Source organism: Athene cunicularia, assembly GCF_003259725.1.
Source record: "Athene cunicularia isolate RWA chromosome 1 unlocalized genomic scaffold, athCun1 chr1_part2, whole genome shotgun sequence".
Taxonomy (NCBI): Eukaryota; Metazoa; Chordata; class Aves; order Strigiformes; family Strigidae; genus Athene; species Athene cunicularia.
Window position 1 is genome coordinate 45,941,521 of NW_020799092.1, and position 21,000 is coordinate 45,962,520.

General features: G+C 39.2%; 1 protein-coding gene across 1 annotated transcript in view; it reads left to right on the forward strand.

The window, feature by feature from the left end:
- GNS (glucosamine (N-acetyl)-6-sulfatase) overlaps positions 1 to 20,856 on the forward strand; it is a 21,147-nt gene extending 291 nt beyond the window's left edge. Inside the window, exons 2-14 of the mRNA XM_026867979.1 lie at positions 332 to 501; positions 1,153 to 1,359; positions 2,935 to 3,000; positions 3,412 to 3,510; positions 5,875 to 6,042; positions 9,645 to 9,727; positions 11,103 to 11,221; positions 11,785 to 11,888; positions 12,271 to 12,372; positions 13,601 to 13,708; positions 14,407 to 14,517; positions 16,186 to 16,346; positions 17,198 to 20,856. Coding sequence (XP_026723780.1) covers positions 332 to 501; positions 1,153 to 1,359; positions 2,935 to 3,000; positions 3,412 to 3,510; positions 5,875 to 6,042; positions 9,645 to 9,727; positions 11,103 to 11,221; positions 11,785 to 11,888; positions 12,271 to 12,372; positions 13,601 to 13,708; positions 14,407 to 14,517; positions 16,186 to 16,346; positions 17,198 to 17,273 — 1,574 coding nt within the window. The 3' untranslated portion in view covers positions 17,274 to 20,856. The remainder of the gene's footprint in view (positions 1 to 331; positions 502 to 1,152; positions 1,360 to 2,934; positions 3,001 to 3,411; positions 3,511 to 5,874; positions 6,043 to 9,644; positions 9,728 to 11,102; positions 11,222 to 11,784; positions 11,889 to 12,270; positions 12,373 to 13,600; positions 13,709 to 14,406; positions 14,518 to 16,185; positions 16,347 to 17,197) is intronic.
- Positions 20,857 to 21,000: the final 144 nt, after the last annotated feature.

Consider the following 21,000-nt stretch of genomic DNA (forward strand, 5'->3'; position numbering starts at 1 on the left):
CTCCGGCCGCGGAGGAGCGGCGGCTTGGGCCTGAGGCGACAAGCGGCGCAGCCAAGGCCCAGCCCCCAGCCGGGGACAAAGTCTCCGCGGCCTCGGACCGAGTTGCCCCGCTAAGGGAGCGGCACGGTGGGCTTCATCGGGTGAGCGGAGCTTCTTAGGGGAGCCACTGAGGCTCAAGGGAGTCGAGGGCTGCGGCTTCTTCAGTGCAGCCGCAGGTAGCCCCTGAGAACTCCCCCCACTTCTGCTCTCGGGCTCCCTTGCGTAACCGTCACGGTCACTGGAGGCCCAAGCGAAGAGGCACTCTGAGTGGCTTGCCTGGGCACTGCCTAAGAACCGTGGTGGTGGCCCTTCTTCCAGGTAGTCATACGACTGTTTAACTCCTATACTTTGCCTAGCATCCTTACGTGTTTAGCTGATTTCCTTTTGGTACCTTTCTTCCAGACCCCCCTAAAGAAGACTAATGCTCTCATTGCACAGAAGGGAATAACCTTCCTAAATGCAGTAAGTGCATTAACTTTTTGAACGTGTGTGCGTTTGTGTGGTTTCTATCTTAGATCATCTAAGGTCTCAAAATTGGTAGTAGTTTTATGAATCTGTACATATGTGTTTGTTTTTTTTAAATTCAGTCATTAACTACTTTTAGATCTCAGAATGAATATAGCTCAAGGTTCAGAATCTGAGAAGGAAAGTTTCACTTCCTAAAAGTACTTGTGCTAACTTCCTTAAGCAGTAAAGTAAAACTGAGTAAGTAAAATATTTTACTTAAACTGAGAAGCATTAGAAGCAGCTCCTTAAAACTTTTGGTTTCATGTATGCTGAAAACCCATTTCACTCTTCATATTCTAATATTGCCATGGCTAAAATAATGGAGTGAATCAACTGGCAAACGGTATTTTAATGGATACTTGCCACTGTGTTAGAACCACATCTGATCTTGTGGGGTTGAAGGGCATATGCCACGGAAACTAAAACTGGTTTCACATGCAGCTGTTCACTAGTGAAAATTCTTGGGATGTAATTCTGTGTCCAGAAAAAAAACATACTTTAATGAACATTTTAATCAACCTATTAGCTGATATTTCAAAACTGTAAATTTTGAGGAAAAAATGGTTTACAATATCCATCTTGTATCTCCTCATACTGTCTTTCTAGTACGTTCCCAGTGCACTTTGCTGTCCCAGTCGAGCTAGCATTTTAACAGGAAAATATCCACATAATCATCATGTTGTCAATAACACTCTGGAAGGAAACTGTAGCAGCAAGTTGTGGCAGAAGATTCAAGAACCATACACCTTCCCAGCGCTGCTCAAAACTATGTGTGGTTATCAAACGTTCTTTGCTGGAAAGTATTTGAATGAGGTATTTTGTTCTTACTTTTTACTGTGACTCGGTTCATTTGCGTTTGTCCACATCTCTAAAACATTCAGTGGTTTTTATACTTGTAGCTCCCCAAAATGTTTAAAATGGTGTTACTTGGATGAACAGCTCTCTTTGTTGAGGTGGGATAAATATGATGCAGACTTCAAATCTTTAACTTAACTTCGTTAAAATCAGGTTCTGTAAGCGCCTGAACACTTTTAAAAGGTAATTTTGAAAGGATGATGGAATCCCAAGGCTTTTTTAGTATGTTCAGATGTGTTAATTGTTAGAGATTATGATTTTAATGACTGGGAGAAATGGATAGATGATTGGCATGTGGGACTGAGGAGCACTATCAAGCCAGTGCCAGACCATGCATGATGCTAGAATAATGTTAAAGAAAAAAAAGTTGGTTTGACTCAATATTCCTGACTGATTTATCCCCTTGAATCAGAGGAGTGTTTTCCTTATTAGCAGTTAATATAGTATTTTAAATATTAAATGCCCATGGAGGAAAATTCCTTGAAAGAACAGATATTATCAGAGCTCTTTAGAGGTTACCTGACACTTTATTATTGGATCGCTTGTATGTGTGTGCTTTTGGGTTTTTTTGTTTTGAACTAAGCTGTGATTTCCAGTAGTCTGTGGTAAGTTGTAAAATTCAGTAGTACTGAAAGCTCTAAGATCAGGTGTTTCTCTTGTGTATTTGGAGCTAGATGGGTCACAGGGTTCTTAAGAGCATTATTTTCCTTCCATCTCTTTGTGGAAAATGGTGGCGGTATAATCAAATAATGGAACATAAATTTCCATAGCCAGGCAGAAATTTGTTTCTGCTGATGTTACTGAAGCAGCTAGGGGAAGAAAGGGAAACCTACTTGGCTTCCTCTGAGCATCCCTTGACTCAGCAGTCTCCTGTCCCTTCAGTTAGGCAAGCCATGTAGAGGCAAGCCATGTAAATGGGAGAGGGCAGCCCTGAGAAGTCGTTGTGTTGCTCTGAGGCACCCTCTGTTTTGAGTTTGGCACTGATTCAGCAGTTACTTTCCTTTTTTTGCTGGCTTAAAGGCTAGTTGTTGCAGGTTATTTGGCACTGAGGTGACAAGAGGCTAGCATTGCTTAAAGTTTGTACCCCCTTTTGGGGGAGGATAATGGAAGCTGTTGGTCTCTGCGAAATTTGGTATCTTTGGTACCTTGTGAACTGTTATCACAAAGCCCAAGAGTGTCGTGTCGCCTGCATGTTTTGATCACCTCTCTTTACCTGTTGATGTACCTACCACATGTTCTCCTGGATCTCTACATGTTTTCATGTGCAAAGTAGAACAGGTAATAAATTTTAAATTTTATTGGTGAATGCCAAGCTTTCAGTTACTCTCTTTCTAGTTATTTAACCCTGGCTTCCTTAACAGGCTATACATACGTTTTAATATCTCTATATAGTTGGTGTTTTCCATTCTGAAATTCATTTTGGCTTAATGCAGTTTCTGGCTAGTGTTGACTAAAGCACATGAATATGAAAAGTAATTTCTAGCTTTTATCCATCGTAATTGAAACTGTGAATCATGGTCTGTTTTTTTTCAGTACGGCGCAGAGGATGCAGGGGGAGTAAGTCATGTCCCTCCTGGATGGAGTTTTTGGTATGCTTTGGTATGTTAACATTCTTTTTTTTAAAACTACTTAATTTCAGTTGCTTTGTAATCAATCTTGTGTTCTAACTTTGCTGGGCATGAAAGAGCAGGCAAAGAGCATCTAACAATTTAATGCAGATTTTCTTCCCTTTTTTCCTCTATTGCGTATCAGATCCTTGGCTTTCACAACAGTTACTCCTGCTAAGGTGCCTGAGGAAAAACCCTGACTTGTAAAGCCAAAGCCTTGTAAGATAGACCTTAAATAAGTTTTGTTCTTGGAGACCAATTCTGAGAAGTCTTGTGGTGTCCATGTGACAAATGCTTATAACCTATTTGACAAGTGCTTGTTGGCAGCTCATTTTGGTTATTTCAAGTAATCGGTGTACATGTTACTTTGTATAAATATGCACGTGACTCTTCTTTTTCACAGGAGAAGAATTCAAAGTACTACAACTATACTCTTTCAGTAAACGGCAAAGCACGAAGGCATGGTGAGAACTACAGTGTAGATTACCTGACAGATGTACTGGTAAGAAATTTTGCAACAAATGTGTTACAGAAGTTGCTTATGACCAGATAATGTCTCATGCTGGGGGCTTGAAGAAGGCTGGGGATGATAATTTTCTAGGCTGTATTAGTTCATAAATACGTAATTATGCTGTCGTGATGGTGGGTGGGCATTAATCAGAGCAAGATTCTGGGTATATTTAGAAATGACAAGTTTGTGTGTACAAGCTGTGGAGAGGAAAGGGAATCCAACAGCCCATTTGCTAGCCAGTAGCCTCACTGAGAGGTTAATACTGACTGCTGTGGCACATGAGGAGGATGATGCATGTAGGCAATGACTTAAATTACTTCATAGAAGGATGTGTTTCATTAAAATACACAACTTCTGTAACAGATTAACTGGGCCAAGATTTCAGTGGCAAGTTGAGCATGCAAAAGTAACTTTTCACCGCGTTTTGTTTGTTAGATGTTATGATGTGTTAATTACCATGTAATCTCCCAATTACATCAAACCGATAACTTGGAAATACGAAAGGATGATCAATCCTCCATAGTGTGAGGGGGTGGTATATGAACTGTGCAAAATATGTGGCTGACCAGGGGAGTTTTTAGCCTTATTACCCTCTTCAGGTAAAGAGAGTTAATAAAGATAGCAAATACTTAAAGGGAAGTTGGAAGAATTGTTTTAGCTCCCTTGAGGCCCTGTTTAGCAAGTAGTATCAGCATGGAGATTGGAGGGGGGCAGCGTTCCCCCCACCTGCCAAGCTGAAGTCTTAATTTGACATGCTGTTACAGTGTATGAGTTAGTAGTGCTGGGAACTCGCATGCAGCACTCTGGAAAATTTTTCTCTGAGAAGTCTTCTCATGCAGTCGATTTGTAGTCTTCCATTCAGACCCTAATAGTTTCATTCCAGTGGGTTCTTGAACACAGACAGCTGCTTACTAGAAGCAGAACTGATTGATGTTCCTTAGGGTACTGGACAAGCTGTCTGATTAATTTTAGATTTACACCAACTAAAGCTACATTGCCAGGAGTGAGACTAGCCTGTTACCAGCATTTTACTAGTCTTTTTTGATCTTTCAGCAGCTCGTAAGCATTTTGACCAACAGGTCATTGCTACATAAACCTCTTACTTGTGATGTGTTACCTATTGATACAGCAGTGTATTATGATTTTCACTGTGTTGCATTCTACCTCCTACCAAATACATATTCAGCTGGTGTTTGAGTTTACTTCACTCGATGGGCATGCACAGGAGTAAACTGCTTATGCAGAGTTGCTGTGTTGTTTGATGTGATGCACGAGCTTTCTTGTCCTGACTAAGGACATCTGGATACTTAAGTCTGATATTAAGAATCTGAACACCTGGATCTGTCTACTGCAGTCCTACATGTTGCAGTTCAAGCTTCTAACAAAATCTAAGTTGACTACCTCTGTGAGTTCACCTATCTCATACTGGTTTCTGAACCAGGTTTTCAAACCTCACAAACTTCAGCTCTGTCATATAAGAGTTAAGGGAGGATAACTTAAGTCCAGCCCTACTTGTTCAGATATACAAGTTAGGAGGAGGAGGAAATTCCTAGTGTATTGTTTCTTCTAGAGAAAGGAAAGGATATCCAAAATGGAGTATGGTAATAAGAAAGGAAAGGAAAACGTTGCAAGATTCAAATAGTGAAGAACTCATCTGCAAGTAATGTCTTTGAAGCTTTAATTTCAAAGGCTGAAGGAAGGCCAAAATGGAACTCACAATCTCTTCTAACTTTCTACTTGAAATTATGTGTAGGCTGAAACAAAACCGAAAGTAAAGTGATGTGAATGAGTGGCATTTGGCACTGTCCTTCACTAGAGCTTCTGGCTTCACCAGCAGAAGTGTGGCACCCTTTATAAACTAGGAGCTTGCTACAGGATGAACATATGCTATAAAGAGTGGGGCTGAAAAACTTTTTCAGAACTATTAGTATTTCTGCAAACAATTGAAACTGCTAAACTGAAATCTGTCAGGCAGGATGTGGCACTTGAGAATCTCAGACTGTGTTAAAGCTCCAATTTCACTTGATGAAAACTGAGTTTAGGTGAATTTTGTTGATACTTGGAACAGGCACAAACTTTTGATGAGCTTTCCAGGTCTAAATAGTGCAAAGGTCGGATGTAGAAAGCTGTTTGGCTATGTAGGACAAATTATTTGTGTAACATAACACTTGGGATTTTTTTATCATGAGCTGCTGTTCTGGACATTTGTAGATGGGCAAGCAGTATGTTTCTGGAATAGTTTAAGTGTTCCAAGTATTACTGAGATCTAAAGTTATGAATGTCTAGTTTGGATTTTTCAAATACTTGTTTTCCTTTGGAGGTATGACTTTTCTTCTCAAACCAAACTGTTTACAGGCCAACATGTCATTGGACTTCTTGGAGTATAAATCTAATTTCGAACCTTTCTTTATGATGATCTCAACCCCAGCACCACACTCCCCTTGGACAGCTGCTCCACAGTATACGAAGAGTTTTCAGAATGTCAGTGCACCAAGAAACAGCAACTTTAATATTCATGGAAAGGTAAGCTAACTAGCAAGAATCTGCATAGGTGGCTCTACTAGTTTGTGAGAGCTGCTCTGCAATGACCCTGACCTGCATGTTAAGTTTAAACAGTGTGAAGAATATGGTAATACCATGACTATTGGTTGTTTGGTTATGTTAATCAGCCTTTCAGAGTAAGATATGTTTATTGTGACTGAGTTATTTGCATACCAGTATTTTGTAAAGAAAAAGTTAGTGGCACAAATAAGGCAGTTACAATGGAATTATGATTAAAAAATGGAAAGAAGTTAATTCCTTGTCCAATTTCCATCCTGTTCTGAACCTCTTAAAAATGTTCTTCCATTGCACTCAGAAGGTTCAGGAGAACACACAAGTAGTGTGCTACACAAAGACTGAGGTGAAGAATGATGGTTTTGCTACACACATCTGCTCATGTGGATGGGTGGTCCCTTACCTGAGCTTGTGGCAAAGCTGCCCCTAGGTGACAAGTGTTACCAGGCTAACCAGAGGACTTTGTGAAATGATGAACCACATGGGCCCAGGATCACTAAGGACTTTGTGAACTTGCCTCTCATTTGTTGAAATAACGTAACCAGGATTGCTGAACCTAATGTTACAAACTCACATCCTTGTGACAGGGCAGTGCCTTACACTGCCAGTAAACCTGGCCAAATATGGTCTAGCTCAGACTAATCCACTGCAATTTACTCTGCCAGTAAGTGGAAGTCGCAAATAGTTAATCTGGTAAAATACTTAATTTACAGAAGTTTTGTATTTTTTATTCAATTAGTTTGAAGTAGAAAGCTCACTACTGTTCAGTGTTCAACTGATTCACCTCAAGATTTTCTCCTAATCTTAATAGTAAGAGATAACATAGCCTAAATACCTATCTGGAGCCCAGTTGATACTTCTTCTAAGGTCACTGTGACTCTTGTAGTACAGGGTGAGACTTGTTTTTAGCTGAAGATTGTAGCTTGCAAAATGACTATGTGCTTATCAGTGTGATATAAAGACATGAATGAAAGGGGAGGAAAGGGCTTCTGGCAGTAACAAATACTTTAGCCCAACTTGTTAAGTTTTGAACTAGGGAGTGGGAATCAGATTGGTTTGTTGGTTTTTTTCCTCCATAAAAGGATCCCTAACTTTGTCTTAGGCTCTGTTACTATAATAAATGAATGTTTTTGAAATAGCCCAAAATAACTTGACCATCAAAGTCAGCAGCTAGCCAGAAAATACAGTGTGGGAGTTGCCTAGTGTGGAGCAAAAGCTCTGCATATGCCTATATAACACAAAGCAAGATGACAGACTTAATGTTCGGTAGTTAATGTCTGTGGATACAGCAGTTTTACTAGATTTCACAATAGGAACAGACTAGCATTACCCTTCCTTCTAGACACAATAACTGCAATTATTGTGTGCCTTTCTGTAATTGGCAGTGTTGTGGTCTTGAAGCCTAACTCTTCTTTGAGCTTCACTGTTTTCTAGGGCAAGCACAATTCCTGCAATAGTAATAAACATGTACATAGGCTTAGACCCTCAAGTCATTGATGTAATGCTTGCTAGACAGTCTTGCATTGCACAGTTTTGATTCCTAAATTAATGTTGCCTAGCTTCCTTATACAGTATGTGGGCAAGTGGTACTAAAAGATGCCATCCAGGCAGAATCTCTGCATGAAAAATAGGAATTAGACTGTTGTTAGACTGGCTAGTGAGGTGCACTTTAACTTCTGCTTGGGATCTCAGCTATGAACTATATCAAATGATGGGTAGCTGTCTGGTTTCCCAAGCAGGACTATTGATAGCCCAGATAAGTGGTTGATCTAAATTGTTCTGAGAGACATGTTGGGTATTTCTCTTGCATGCATTGTTCTTCCTGCAGAATCAGAGCATAGCTGTGTTCAGATTCTGCTGGCAAGATATGGTATCTGTCTCAAGATCTCCTAAAATTTCTTTGGGAATGGGACATAGGGAGACAGCAGGATTGGTGAACAACTTTGTAACTGGTGAAAGAGACCTGACATGGAAGCAGATTTGAGGACTCTGTCAGTTTGAAGTTTACTGAAATGCACAAAGGTGTTTAGGTGCTCTGTGAAGTTTTTAAAACTTCAGAGAAAGGTAGGAAGAACAAAACACTCCAGAAAATAGGAGGTTTCTACTGCACTAGGTGACTTATCCACCCAAGTTACCCAGCATGGTTGTGCCTTGTGGAGGGCCTCATCTACGCTCACCTCTTGTGAAAGGTGGCTGGTGCACAGGTGACATTGCCAGCTCTGTTCTCTGAAGAACTTCTGGTGAGCTAGGAATGGGGCTTGTTATGTCTTTCCTTACTTTTTCCTCTCTCAACCAACACACATGTCCTAGATGTTTGGTCTTGATTATGCTGTGTTTTCTTACTGAGATAGATTTAGCATCTCTCCAGAGAATTGTTTTATAATTACTGTAAAAGAGATCTCAATATAGCTTAATTAAAATAAACTGGACATGGTATTAAGTCTCCATACCAAAAATCTTTCCTTCAGTTGGCAAGAACAGAAAACAGGGGAACTGAATAATTGCAGGAGATAATGAGTCACTTTGCAAGTCCCTAAAGCCTAAGCCAGTTCAGAGTCATCCGCTTGTGACAGGAGGGCAATGGTGTAACAAAGAGGCTCTATGGAGAGGAGTGACCAACTAAATACAGGCTTAAGCTGCAGGGAATGAGTGGGTCATCTCTGACCTACTAAATTAAAAAGTGTGAAGCTGCATTGACATGACTTTCTCCTTTATTCTGCTCCTCACTAATACTAACCCTCAGGGCATTCACAACAGACCTTCCCATGTATTTGTACAGCAGCTGACCCAGTTCAGACTGGTGCTTCAGGATGTGGGAGTATCACTTTTTGTATGAGTTAGATCATCTCCGTTACTTTGGGGAGATGGGTGAGGGTAGAAAGGAAGGGGTTGTTTCTGGAAGTTGGGGATGCAACTAGAAGAATCAGTAACACTGCAGCTAAATAAATGCTTTTGTACTGGAGTCAAAAAGTCCAAATAAAATGGTAATGTTTCTGCTCCCCTCAGTAGTCTTCAGCCCTGAATGCATAGGCTGCCAAGAATCTGGTAGTGGCACCATTACAGATCTTTGTCCTTACCTGTCTGTGAATTAGGTAGTCCTAATTGCCTTTCATGCAGGAGGTTGTCCACACCTCTGTTAGGATGCTCACCAATCTTAGTCCCAAAACAACCTCACTTTGACAGCCACATTCAATCTTAGTGCTTCTCCATCCTTCAGATTTTTTTCACCAGATCTGTCTCAGGCTGTCAGACTTATCTCTGGGAAAGCCTTCCCTGGTCCCTCCACAAGTTTCTGTCCTGAACTGATTTGAGAAGATCCATAGCTATTTTCTTCTCACCAAGGGCTGAGCATGATGGAGCTGTAATATATTCTACTCTTGCAACTTAGATTTTACATGAACCAAGAAGGAAGATTGGAGTCAAGTCAGTTTGATGGCATTGTGTGGCTATTACACAGAAATCGTGTGGATGTTTTGTCCTAAACAACATTTATGTTGTGATTGGTCTAAGAAAGGTTTAAAAGCTGATACTTCTCTCCCACAGTATTCTTTTTGTCTTTTTTTCTTTAGAATAAGCACTGGTTAATTCGACAAGCAAAGACTCCAATGACTAACTCTTCAGTACAGTTTCTTGATGATGCTTATAGAAAGCGGTAAGAATGTTTTTGTTGCTTAAGATTTCTACTCAGAACTTCTATTGGTTTTTAAAAAAAGAAAAGGTATTTTTTTTAAAAGGGTTGTAATGAGTCTGACAGTAGATGTAATAGTTCTCTGGCATCTATTTCAACTGACCTGACTTTGTTTACTGTTTGGAAAGAAATTTGTCATTGACTTCAGAAATATTTTGTTCCCCAATGCTGCCATCATTTATCATAAAAAAGACCAATCACGCTTGGTGTCTCTACTGCTGCTCTTTCAGTGCACAACAGGTCATCATTAAAAGTGGCCTTACCTCTCCTTCACTTGAATTCCAGTTTCATATTAAATGGTGTATATCAAATGTGACTGATTTATCTGTCAGCTCATCTGATTTATTAACCTTGACTCTCAGTCTGTGGCCTTTTTAAAAGGGAATACCTGACTGGCCAAGGTAGGTGCTTGATTCCTTTTTATAAAAGGGGGTGTGGGGAGTAATGTGAAGATACAGCTTGTTCCCTCTCTTGAAAAGAAAGGAAGCTTATTTGTTTACACTGCAGGTGTATTTTCTTTAAAAGCTCTGAAACAAACATTAGCTTAACCTTAAGTGTTAAACTCAATTTTGAGTTATCAGGCATTAGGTTGTCACTCTGGAGACAGAAAACCAAGGTTTTTCCAGGCTCTTGCATTATAAAACATGAAGATAAAATTCTGCGACAAAACCTTAAGCCTGAAGACAGCAGGATCCAAGAACTGAATAATTAGTTAATTCAGCATAATACTAGTCTGTGGAGGCTTGTTACTGACATCAGAAGCAGTCACTTATCATAGAGTCATAGAATGGTTTGGGTTGGAAGGGACCTTAAAGATCAGCTTCTCTCAATAGTAAACCCCATGACAAAGGAAAGAAGCTGTGCAAGGCTTTAGATATGCTGGAATAATGGTGGAATATGCTGGTGTAGTTTTCAAGCAGAAGGGATCCCATATAGACAAATTCACAGCAGTCTTGTTTTTTTAATAATAAAAACTACACATAAAGAACTAATAGCAAGTGACCTTGCAGGAGATAACTTTGACTCTGCCACCGGCTTGCTTCAAAGTTGGTCTTGACTGTCTCTAGATAAGAAGTAATCAGTACTTTGATGTCTTTCTCAGACACTACAGAATGAAATCAACAAGAAACTAAGACAAACAGTCCATTTCTATCTTAAATCGCAGCCTCAGAAAGTACAGTGTAGTAATCTATGGAGTTTGTTTTCAGAATTTGAAAGCAAAATAATCTGCTCAGTGTATACACTGTTGACTTGAAGCAGAATACAAATGCCCTACCTCCAGTCAGAATTACTCTAAATTTTTCATACTCTTAATAGGAGTTACTTTATTTCTGTATAGGTGGCAAACTCTGCTGTCAGTAGATGACCTGATAGAGAAGTTAGTGAAGAAACTGGAACTGAATGGAGAATTGGACAACACGTACATCTTTTACACATCAGACAATGGCTTCCACACTGGTAAAACTCACGCTTACTGAACGTTTATAGAAGATTCAGGAACTGTATAACATTTCACCCTCATGACTGTTCCAGAAAATGGGAGAAGCAGCTGTGGAAATATGTAGATGTGAGAAGTACTGATTTGAGTTGCAGAACAGTCTGGAGTTGCAATGTGGGGGTGTTTGGGCATTTTATTGTTTGGTTGTTTTTCTGTTTGCTGGTGTTTTTTAGCATTACTCTCTTCCACTGTATCCTGGTATACATCAATTCAGGACAGAAATGGAGAAAGGGTCTCTGTGTCCTGTAGGAAGAGTTGCCATGAAAGAGTTACCGTAAAAATCTGTCAAAGACCTGTCTGCATCATATTACTGCATTTTCAGTTGTGCATCTAAGCTGTTAAACTGTAAGGTACAGCTTATACTTTGAAGTTGTCTGTTGCTATCCTCCACTTTGTTAATGTAGTTCAGGTTGAGAACCTCTTCTGACTTCTTAAAAAATGGGCTGCTGGAAATTATGTAACACAAGACTCTTAAAATGTAAAACAAGACTCCATTTAACGTTTTCCATTTTCTGTTGTATAGGCCAGTTTTCTTTGCCAATAGACAAACGTCAGCTGTATGAATTTGATATCAAAGTTCCATTGCTAGTTCGAGGACCAGGGATAAAACCAAATCAGACAAACAAGGTAAGAAAGAAGTGGAATCAGAGTATGGATTTACTTTTAACATCGCTTCACAGTTACCAGCTTTAGGTAATAATTTATCCCCCTGCATATACATGTATGAATGAAACAAAATACATGGAGTGGTAGGAATTGCGAAGACATTCTAAAAAGCTGTGTGCTCTTGCTTGAATCAAATTTAAGTAATTTCAGGCTACAAAAGCAAACAAAGTGTGAAGCTCACTTTCCAAAGACACTACTATTGCTTTTGGATGTCACAAGATCCATTAGCCTATAAAGATGAAATTAGGTGGTGTTTAGGTGTACCTAAAATTAAAATACAGAAGTCTCATTATTACATCTGTAAGCTTCTGGTCTTCTGAAATAAGTTTTTCTCACCTTGCAGATGCTTGTTGCTAATATTGATTTGGGTCCTACTATTCTGGATATCGCAGGGTATGACTTGAATAAAACCCAGATGGATGGGATGTCACTATTGCCACTGTTGGTGAGTAGATGGGCAGGGATAGTAACCGGTAATTCTTGCAGGGGTTATTCTTTAAAGTGAATACTACTTCCTTTGATAGACTAGGTTGACTCACATCCCACATTCTTCCCTTGATGTCACTTTCATGTTGGATGTTCATAGCTTAATAAAAAATCAGGTATCTATCTTGTTTAAATGCAGATGTATTTTCATAAGCCCCATAACTTTGTGCCCTTTTTAAAATAGAAAGTTGTGCCGTCCTTTGGCTAATCCTGCCATTTGTATTAATTCCTGTTTTGAAGGCTGTATGTTGTTTTCACCTTGCATCCTCCCTCCCCTTTTCCTTAGGATTTCTCAGCATAGACATAGGAGAAAAGCAGACTGTTCTTACTTAAATCTCTGATTTGCCTCTATTTTCAGTAGAATTGGTGTTTCCCCCCTCTGGAAACCCTGGTAAACTGGAAAAATTGATGTGGTTTTATGAAGTATACCTGACCTTTCCAATAAGTGAGCAGAAGCCTATTTGAATAAAGCTGCTTGCAGTTGATCCTTTTAGTTTTAATTAAATTTAGTTTATAACTTGAAGGCAGCTTACTTGGAAATGTAGGAGATCATCCAGATTTAAAACAGTGCTTTGCTGTTAAAACCTTGTATCCAAACCTTAAGCTGTTCTTGAGATGAAAGCAAGTAAAAGGAGTCTAATTTAAACTGATGGAATCAAACTCTGGAGCTCACCGTTTTGCTGTATATTCCTGTGATGGTGCTGTATACTAATTTTAAAATTCCCTCTCCCCCTGTCTTGTACAATGCAGCTGCAAATAGAGCAGCTGAAAACTTAGTTGCTTCTTAAAGCTGTTTATCTTTTCTTATGCCAAGGGTATCTTTTTCCATCTTTTTGCGGTAGTCTGATACAAAGAGAAACAGCCTTGTCACAGGGATCTTGTCTGTAATATATTAGTGTCTGGCCATGTGGCTCCTATTTAGTGTGACTGCATGATTTTTTTATAAATTGAAGAGAGTACACCTTCTTTGTGAGGTTTTAATATTTTTGGAGTTAGATCCTTGTCTTCCAGTTATATGAGACATACTAACCTAAGGCTAAATATTATTTTAAGACTGATTCCAACAAGGGGCCACGACTCAAACTGCCATGTAGGCAGTGGGCAGTGTTAGGGTTATACCAGGCACAGAGAATTTCTTCTCTTTCATAGTGGGGTGGGTACTAAGTCATGTTAACATCTTGTCCTAGAGAGGAGACAAAAATGTGACCTGGAGATCAGACTTCTTGGTGGAGTACCAAGGAGAAGGATACAACGGCAGTGATCCTACCTGTCCTGGCCTAGGACCTGGAGTCACAGTAAGCAAGACAAGATCTGTTACTATTAGAAAATAGCTGCTGAATTAAACCTGTTTGCTGTATGGACTAACTTGGTTCTATAAATAAGCTCCCATTGTCTTGGTAAGTAGGATCTAGCTCTGTAAGTCCTGTGCAGCATTTAAGAATTGGAGGGAGACATCCAGCCATACGGAACCGATGTGTCCATATGTCTGTACAGAACATGTCACCCTTTCAGTGGGAACCTACAGAGCCTCAGGGCTGGAGAAACATGCAGGAAGGTGTGGGCTTGGCATAGCTGGTGGTAGCCACATCGTTTTCTTTCAGTGATCTCATCACACAGTTCTTATCTGATCTGTGACTATTATTTGAGCCACTAGCTACTTCTGAATCAAAGGAGGTTTGCTTTAAGTAAAGCATGCCATTGGTGTTGTCTTTAATAGCGTGTGTTGTGCTATTCTCTTCAGTGTATCTACATTAGCTTCCCAGAAAAAGTCCACTTAATCATGGTGAGTTTAATAACTTCCTCAAATTTAGAAGAGCTGAATTTTTGCTTAAAATCCCTGGTGGAGACTTGCATGTGTTAGACTAAAGTCCTGGTATTTATCAGTTAACTGCAGTTGGATTGAGCTGGTTTAGGCTCTAGGAGAAGGATTGCTAGTTCATCTGTTCATCTTTTTTTCCTCCTCTGAAGTTTTTGTTCACTGCTCACTTCACAGCACTGCTTCCCAGACTGTGTCTGTGAAGATTCCTATAACAACACATATGCTTGTGTAAGGACACTGTCAACTTCCTGGGATCTGCAGTACTGTGAATTTGATGACCGGGAGGTAAGTCTGTGTCTGGCTAGCAGATGTCAGCTGTGCGAGTGACTGTATGCACTCTTATCGCTTCTCAATGTTTCCTTAAAGTACTCAAAAGCAGATTGCTTGCAGGATAAACAGTGAAGTTATTTATCTACTTGTGAGAATGTTTTACCAAAACTCTGGTGGGGTTCTGGGACAAAGGAAAAAAAGGGTTGGGAGTGGAGTGGGGAAGGGACAACAGCCTAAACTATGATTATCATTTTCTGATATCACCTAAGAGCCTTATGGGGAGCTGTGCTGGGGTTATCGCTCACTTGTTTGCCTGGCAAAGCAAGTATTTAAGTTACAACTGTGAGAAAGGTCTCTAACCTTATCGTAAATTGTTTGAGTGTAAAGGACATAATGTCTCCCCTTCAGAAACTTCAGATCTCACTAGTTGAGCACCCACTGAAGACAAAACTTGGTGTGTTACAGAGCTGATAGTTCCTTGTGCCTATTTGCACACAGCTGTTCCAGAGAGTATGTTGGCCTTGAGGCAATGGGCTCACAAAGCTAATAAACTGCATTGGCAGCAGATGTGCAATAAATGCATAAACAGCAGGTATCCCCAGGTACCATGCCACCACACAAAACATTTTCTGGTAGTCTATGATGAGCAACTTAAACCAGGGGAGCAAATCCCACAAGATGGTTTTTGCAGTAAGATAGCAAGAGAGACTGTATAGGAAACCAACATGCTGTTTAGCAAACCCTGCCCTTCATTTTTCTACTTCTGACAATTTATGATGAAGTTAAGTAAGTGTTGCAGCTTTCTTTGTAAAAGTAAAGTTGATCTGAAACTTCCTGTCACTTATATTTCGAGTAAGAAGGTATGACTGGCATTTTTGGGTCACTCAGCTTGCCTAGGTCAGCTAAATTAAGACTAACAGTATTGGGAAGATGCAGCAATGTGGATTTTAAAACCCTGCAGAGAACCTTACAAGAAAGCGTGCAACCAAGGTCTGCTCAGATGCATCTTTATCTGTTAGACACAACTCAGTAAGTTTTAATCAACCATTTGCAATCAGGCCTTTTACTCTAGTGCAGACAAAACCTCAGCTGAATTCTTGAGATACATTTGACTAGTGTTTGTCCCACAGAAGGGTTTAAAGATTTAATGTACCAAAAAACAAATCTGCCCTAAAATCCTCCAAACCTTTTCAAAGCAGCGTGCACAAAAAAAGCTTCCTTGTATTCAGTGTATTTTGTACATGTAGTGAAGACACCTGTCTGAGTGACATCTGGAAGTACTTGATGAGCCTGTTATGGTCATGAAATCGTGTATTTTAAGATCTGTTAAGGAGAAGACAGCTAGCTTAGCCATGGCCTCTTGCTGTGGTCTTACAGTCATAAGACTGGTTCCATCTGCGTGTTACAAAACAAATCTGCAGCATAGCAGGTGAGTATTTCAGGTGGAAGTAAAAACTTTTCCAACAATACTGTACTGTCATGAAATTTTAGCTTTACCTACACTGTCCTGCCTCTAATCGCTTAGCTGCCTGGCTAAATAGAGCTTATGTATGGGGATGCTGCAGTGTAGTTGAAAATAACATTTGAGACTATATGCTGCCATAAAATGTTCTTCCCAAATAATATGATTAAATATTAATTAGCATCTAGGACTTAATACAGTGCAGGAACTTTCTTCTGCAGGTGTTTGTGGAAGTGTATAACTTGACTGCAGATCCACACCAGATCAATAACATTGCTAAAACAATTGATCAAGAAATTTTAGAAAAGATGAACTATCGATTAATGATGCTGCAGTCCTGTTCAGGAGCAACTTGCCGTACACCAGGTGTCTTCGATCCCGGGTAAACACTGATTCAGTGAATTATTCTAATATTTTAAAATATAACTATGTATTTTAAAATTAAGCTTTCAGAGGGTATTTATGATGGAATGTCATATTACTGGCATACATACTCTTGTTTAATAGAGATGCTTTCTTGATACTTCTATTTTTTAAAAAATGTTTAATCTATTTTAATTTAACCTACCGAATATACCTTGATGGTATTAATACTACTACTTCAGTCTTGTCAGCCACTGTTGACTTAGAACAGCTGAAGATTACAGCTGTGCTGTGTACTCAGAGACAAGTGACCTCAGGTTTGCCTGCAAACAAGGAAAAGCTCTGCTGGTTTCTGTAGGCAGGCATTTTTCAAATACTTGCTCTGATTGTTCCTGGAGACACTGTTAGCAAAGAACGTTTCCTGTGGGATCTAAGCTGTATGTATTAATCAGCTGTTTTAAGTAAATAGCACTTCTTACTTCAGAATTCAGTTTGTAATAATTTGGACTGAAGCTTTTTTAAGCACTAGCTAAAATGTCCTTAGAGTTGTGCTACATTAGTCTGTAATTTGAGGCAGCAAAGCTTTCTGTTAGAATGCATCTCCTGAATGCTTAACGTTATACATGTCAATGTGCCATTGGTATGTTGTAGCTAGTGTTTATTTCTTTGGAGACTGTCAGCTTCTTAATTGTGCATTGTTATAAATTAATCTGTTGTGATACATAGAGAGATTGTCCCTACTGCATACTGTTAAAAAAGCAACTATTCCTGCAGCCTTGTGCCAGAGCTGTTCTACAAGTGAGCTGTTTCTGGGAGTGTTGGTCACTGTGGGCTAACTGTAGCTCATGCAGACTCTGTTCCTTTCTGTAGGTACAGGTTTGACCCACGGCTCATGTTCAGCAATCACGGTGTTCGGGCTCGGAGGTTTTCTGGACAGTCCTTATAAGGCACTTAAGAGCCTCTTGCAGTCAGCTCCCACTGACCGGTTTCTCCAGTGGCTGCAGCAGGTCTGTCTCTGTAACTCGTTGATTGCAGCTGGAAGACTTTTAATGGGCTATTCAAACCCTGTTTGGAAGAAAACCCCTTGTCTTTAGCTGGTTGCCTTGTGCAATATGTATATTTTACAGCTGAACTCTGACTAAATCATTAGACACAGCTAATCTGTCTTGCTCAGATAGTTGATTACCACCTTTGTCTTTCAAGTACCTTTTCATATCACAGGCACAGAGGTGAACCTATGCCTATGAATCTAAACAGTTTATTTTGTTCTAAAAAACAATAAATGCATATTTGATTTGGGTTAGATAGGCAGGTGCTATTGCACAGTAATGCTCACCCATATTCAGTCTCAGACTTTCTTAAAAGCTATGTTTAATTCTAGGTTTCCTGTATGCTGTTAATGACAAGAGCAAACTAGCCCAAAATAGCACAGGAAGGCATTAGTCAAAACTGTAGGATCTGACTAGCAAGTGTCTTGTGCAGAATTAAAATCTGTATGCTAAATATTCTCTTTCAGCAAGACCACTTCAAATGAGACCAATGAATTTTGGAGGACAGCTTTGGTAGCTTGCAAACAGGAATGTAATTTCAACCTCCTTCTAGTTTGAAATGCTGGAATGGGTTACTATGTACTACTGGAAAAACTCTTAGGGTTTAATATAGGCTTCCTAGGGAGTTAGAGTGTTGAGACTAACAAGTATTCAAATAAGTGTGCCTGTGTTTTGAGCTAACTCTTAAGTCTGTTTTAATTCATGAATGGAAGTAATACTTTAAAAAAAAACCCAAACAAAACAAAAACATGGAAAACCCCCCAACCAGGGCACCATGGTAGAGCTGATGTGTCTCTAACCTCCAAATGTCTTGAATTGTCTAACATCTTATGTTGATTAGACTCTTAAAGGTAAATTATTTTGAAAGCAAACTAGCTAAAAATAAGTCATTGCTCACTAGAAGTTAGCCTAAGAGGGCTGTTTTAGGCAGTTTAAGTGCTTCATAGTGTGTTGCTTTTTGGTTGAGACATAACTACTTGGAATCTGCATCAGTGGCCTTCACACCAAAGGACAGCATGTCAGCTGTCTGACCGCAGTATGTTATCCCTTGGTTTCCCTTTGGAAGGGTGATATTGTCTTTCCAACCTGCTGATCAGGCTTGTCTGAAATGAAGCCATCACTTGCACCCAAACTTGAGTATCTTTCTAAATATTGAAAAACACAGAAGCTTGCATTAGCATATAACTTCTGTAGAGATTCACTGGCAAAACACCTTCTAGAAACACTGAACTGTGCATCTTTTGCAAGATAAGTTCATGTTGCTTGTGGGCAAATCAACTGTGTTATCAGGCAAGATAATCATTCCCTTGTCATACTGTGGCACAACTGTTTAGTTTTCAGTTAGTTATTTCAGATCTTTTACCCAAATAGAGAGCATGATGATTTCACCTTGTCACCTAAAACCTTCTACTTAAGTAATCATTAGGTAGGTGACAAAGTGTAACATTTTCAAAACTGTGAAGGTGCATACCCCAGTGCACCAATCCACAAACTGGATATGAGCAATGCTACAATAAGTTGAACTTTCTTGGCTTTTGACTCTGTAGCACAGAAGCTGTCCTTCATGTAGCTTAGAGTTGTAAACTTCTGGTGGTCTACAGGTTAGATTTTATACAGCTTTTGTCTCAAATCTAACTCACTGTTTCCAATCTCTAGAGTGACCAAATATTTGGAGAAAAAAAAAAATCATTTGAAAGATAACCTCTCAGCTGGAGCATCTGTATAAATGCAGAGGTTTTTGGATATTCAAACCACTTAGATGCTTTCAAATACTCAGGACTTTTTTTTTCCTCCACTGCACAGTAGCTTTATCCTGTTCTTTGTTTCTCAAGCCTTAGTCTGCCCATCAATAACCTTCAGAGTCTGTTTTGTCTTCAAAAACAAAACCAAAGTTGTTTTCATGCTCTCAAGTGTTTTCTTGCACACTGAATTAAACCTAAGGTTCATTTATGTAGTGTTTTGCTCAGATAATTCTAGCAACTTAGACTTGTTCTTTGTTTAAACTTTATTTTGGTAGCTGTGTGGAGGCTAGTGTGAAATACATTGCTGCACATTAAACTCAACAGTTCTATCAAATCTAGGTCATATGTCAAGTTTCTACTTAAGTTTCAGTGCAAGAAAGGTGCATTATGTCGCTGCTTAATAGAGAAAAAAAAAACTTCAGGTGTGTAACTCCAACACTATCTTTTCTTAAAGTGATCTTAAGCCATAAGAAGGAAATCTCTTGATTTATTTACTTCTTGCCTAATAACTAATAAGAAAGTTGACAGAACTGGTACAGATTATTCAGTATGTGTGACCAGATGTTTTACCCAAATTAACACTTCTGCTGCCTGCACACACCTCTAAAGTGTTTAGTAATTAGGCTCAATAACTCTCACATTCCAGGTCAGAGAACTACCCTATACCTGAAATCTGTCATAGGTAGTAGATGTTGTATTAAATTGAAATTCAGAATGAAATTAGTCCTTACTTAACTGGAACAGTGGTTCGGGAAAATATCTGCTTCACTCTCACTTTTGATAAAAACTTAAGAACTGTTCAGCAAAAGGTCGTAGTTGAAGGAAGATCAGGAACCACCAGTTGCCTGCCTTCCAGTGCTTTTAGAGGAGTTTGTTACTTGTCAGCTGTTTCCATGAAGCAGTTAATTCTGAGTATTTTTACAGCCTTAAATGAACAGTGTTAATTCTTTCCTTGATGATTAAAAAACCACTATGAAGGAACTTTAACTCTTACCCAGATCTACTTCCCAACTAAGTGATTTTTAAAACTAAACAGTCTTCCTAGATATTCCATTTCAGATGCTATTTGACCATGGCTGTATCAGTACCTTGTTACTGAAGGCATTCATGTTAAATGAAAGAGCCTTACCATGACAGATTTTTAAATGAAAGGGCCTTACTGGTACAGAGTTGGGTTTAGCTAAAATGTGATTTTTTTTTTTTAATTTATTTTAAAATCATTATTATCAAAAGCAGAGCTGTGAATTTTAATTATCTAATCTGATAAAGTAGATACTACTATACAGGGAGAAATACAGTTAATAACTTTATTACAATTCTAAACCAAACCCCATCCAGTACTGTCACTTGAGTTTAAGTGAATACCCCTAGGATGTGCTTACCCATCTAGGCCCAGTAAATTGAGCTTCTTCATTTTGAGGAATAAAGCTGTAAAAGGAACACATACATGCAAACACACCCAAAGCAGGTATAATACCTTCTCAATCGAGTTAAATTTAAGACTGATTCTACAAGTCATACAATATTTCATTGTAATAAGCCAGCTGTCATTTATTGTTATTCAATTAAAATTAATTTTTTTGTATTACTCTCTCTGTATGTGAGCATACTTTGCTGTAGCATGTTGTGAGCACACTTCTGCTGTTTTGAACGTTTGTTTAGAAAAGTGCCCTTCCAGAGGACCCTGTTCACTGCTGCACTTTTGGGAAATGAAAAAATAAACTGCCTATCAAACTTCCTATCTTTGTCATTGAATTCCAGTTAAACCCTTTCTACAGGATCAAGCTGTGTCACACTTCCAAAGCCTGAATTCCTTATTTATAAGCCTGTTCTCTGCTTACTGCCCTGCTACCTAACAGTGGATGCTAGTGAACTTTTATAT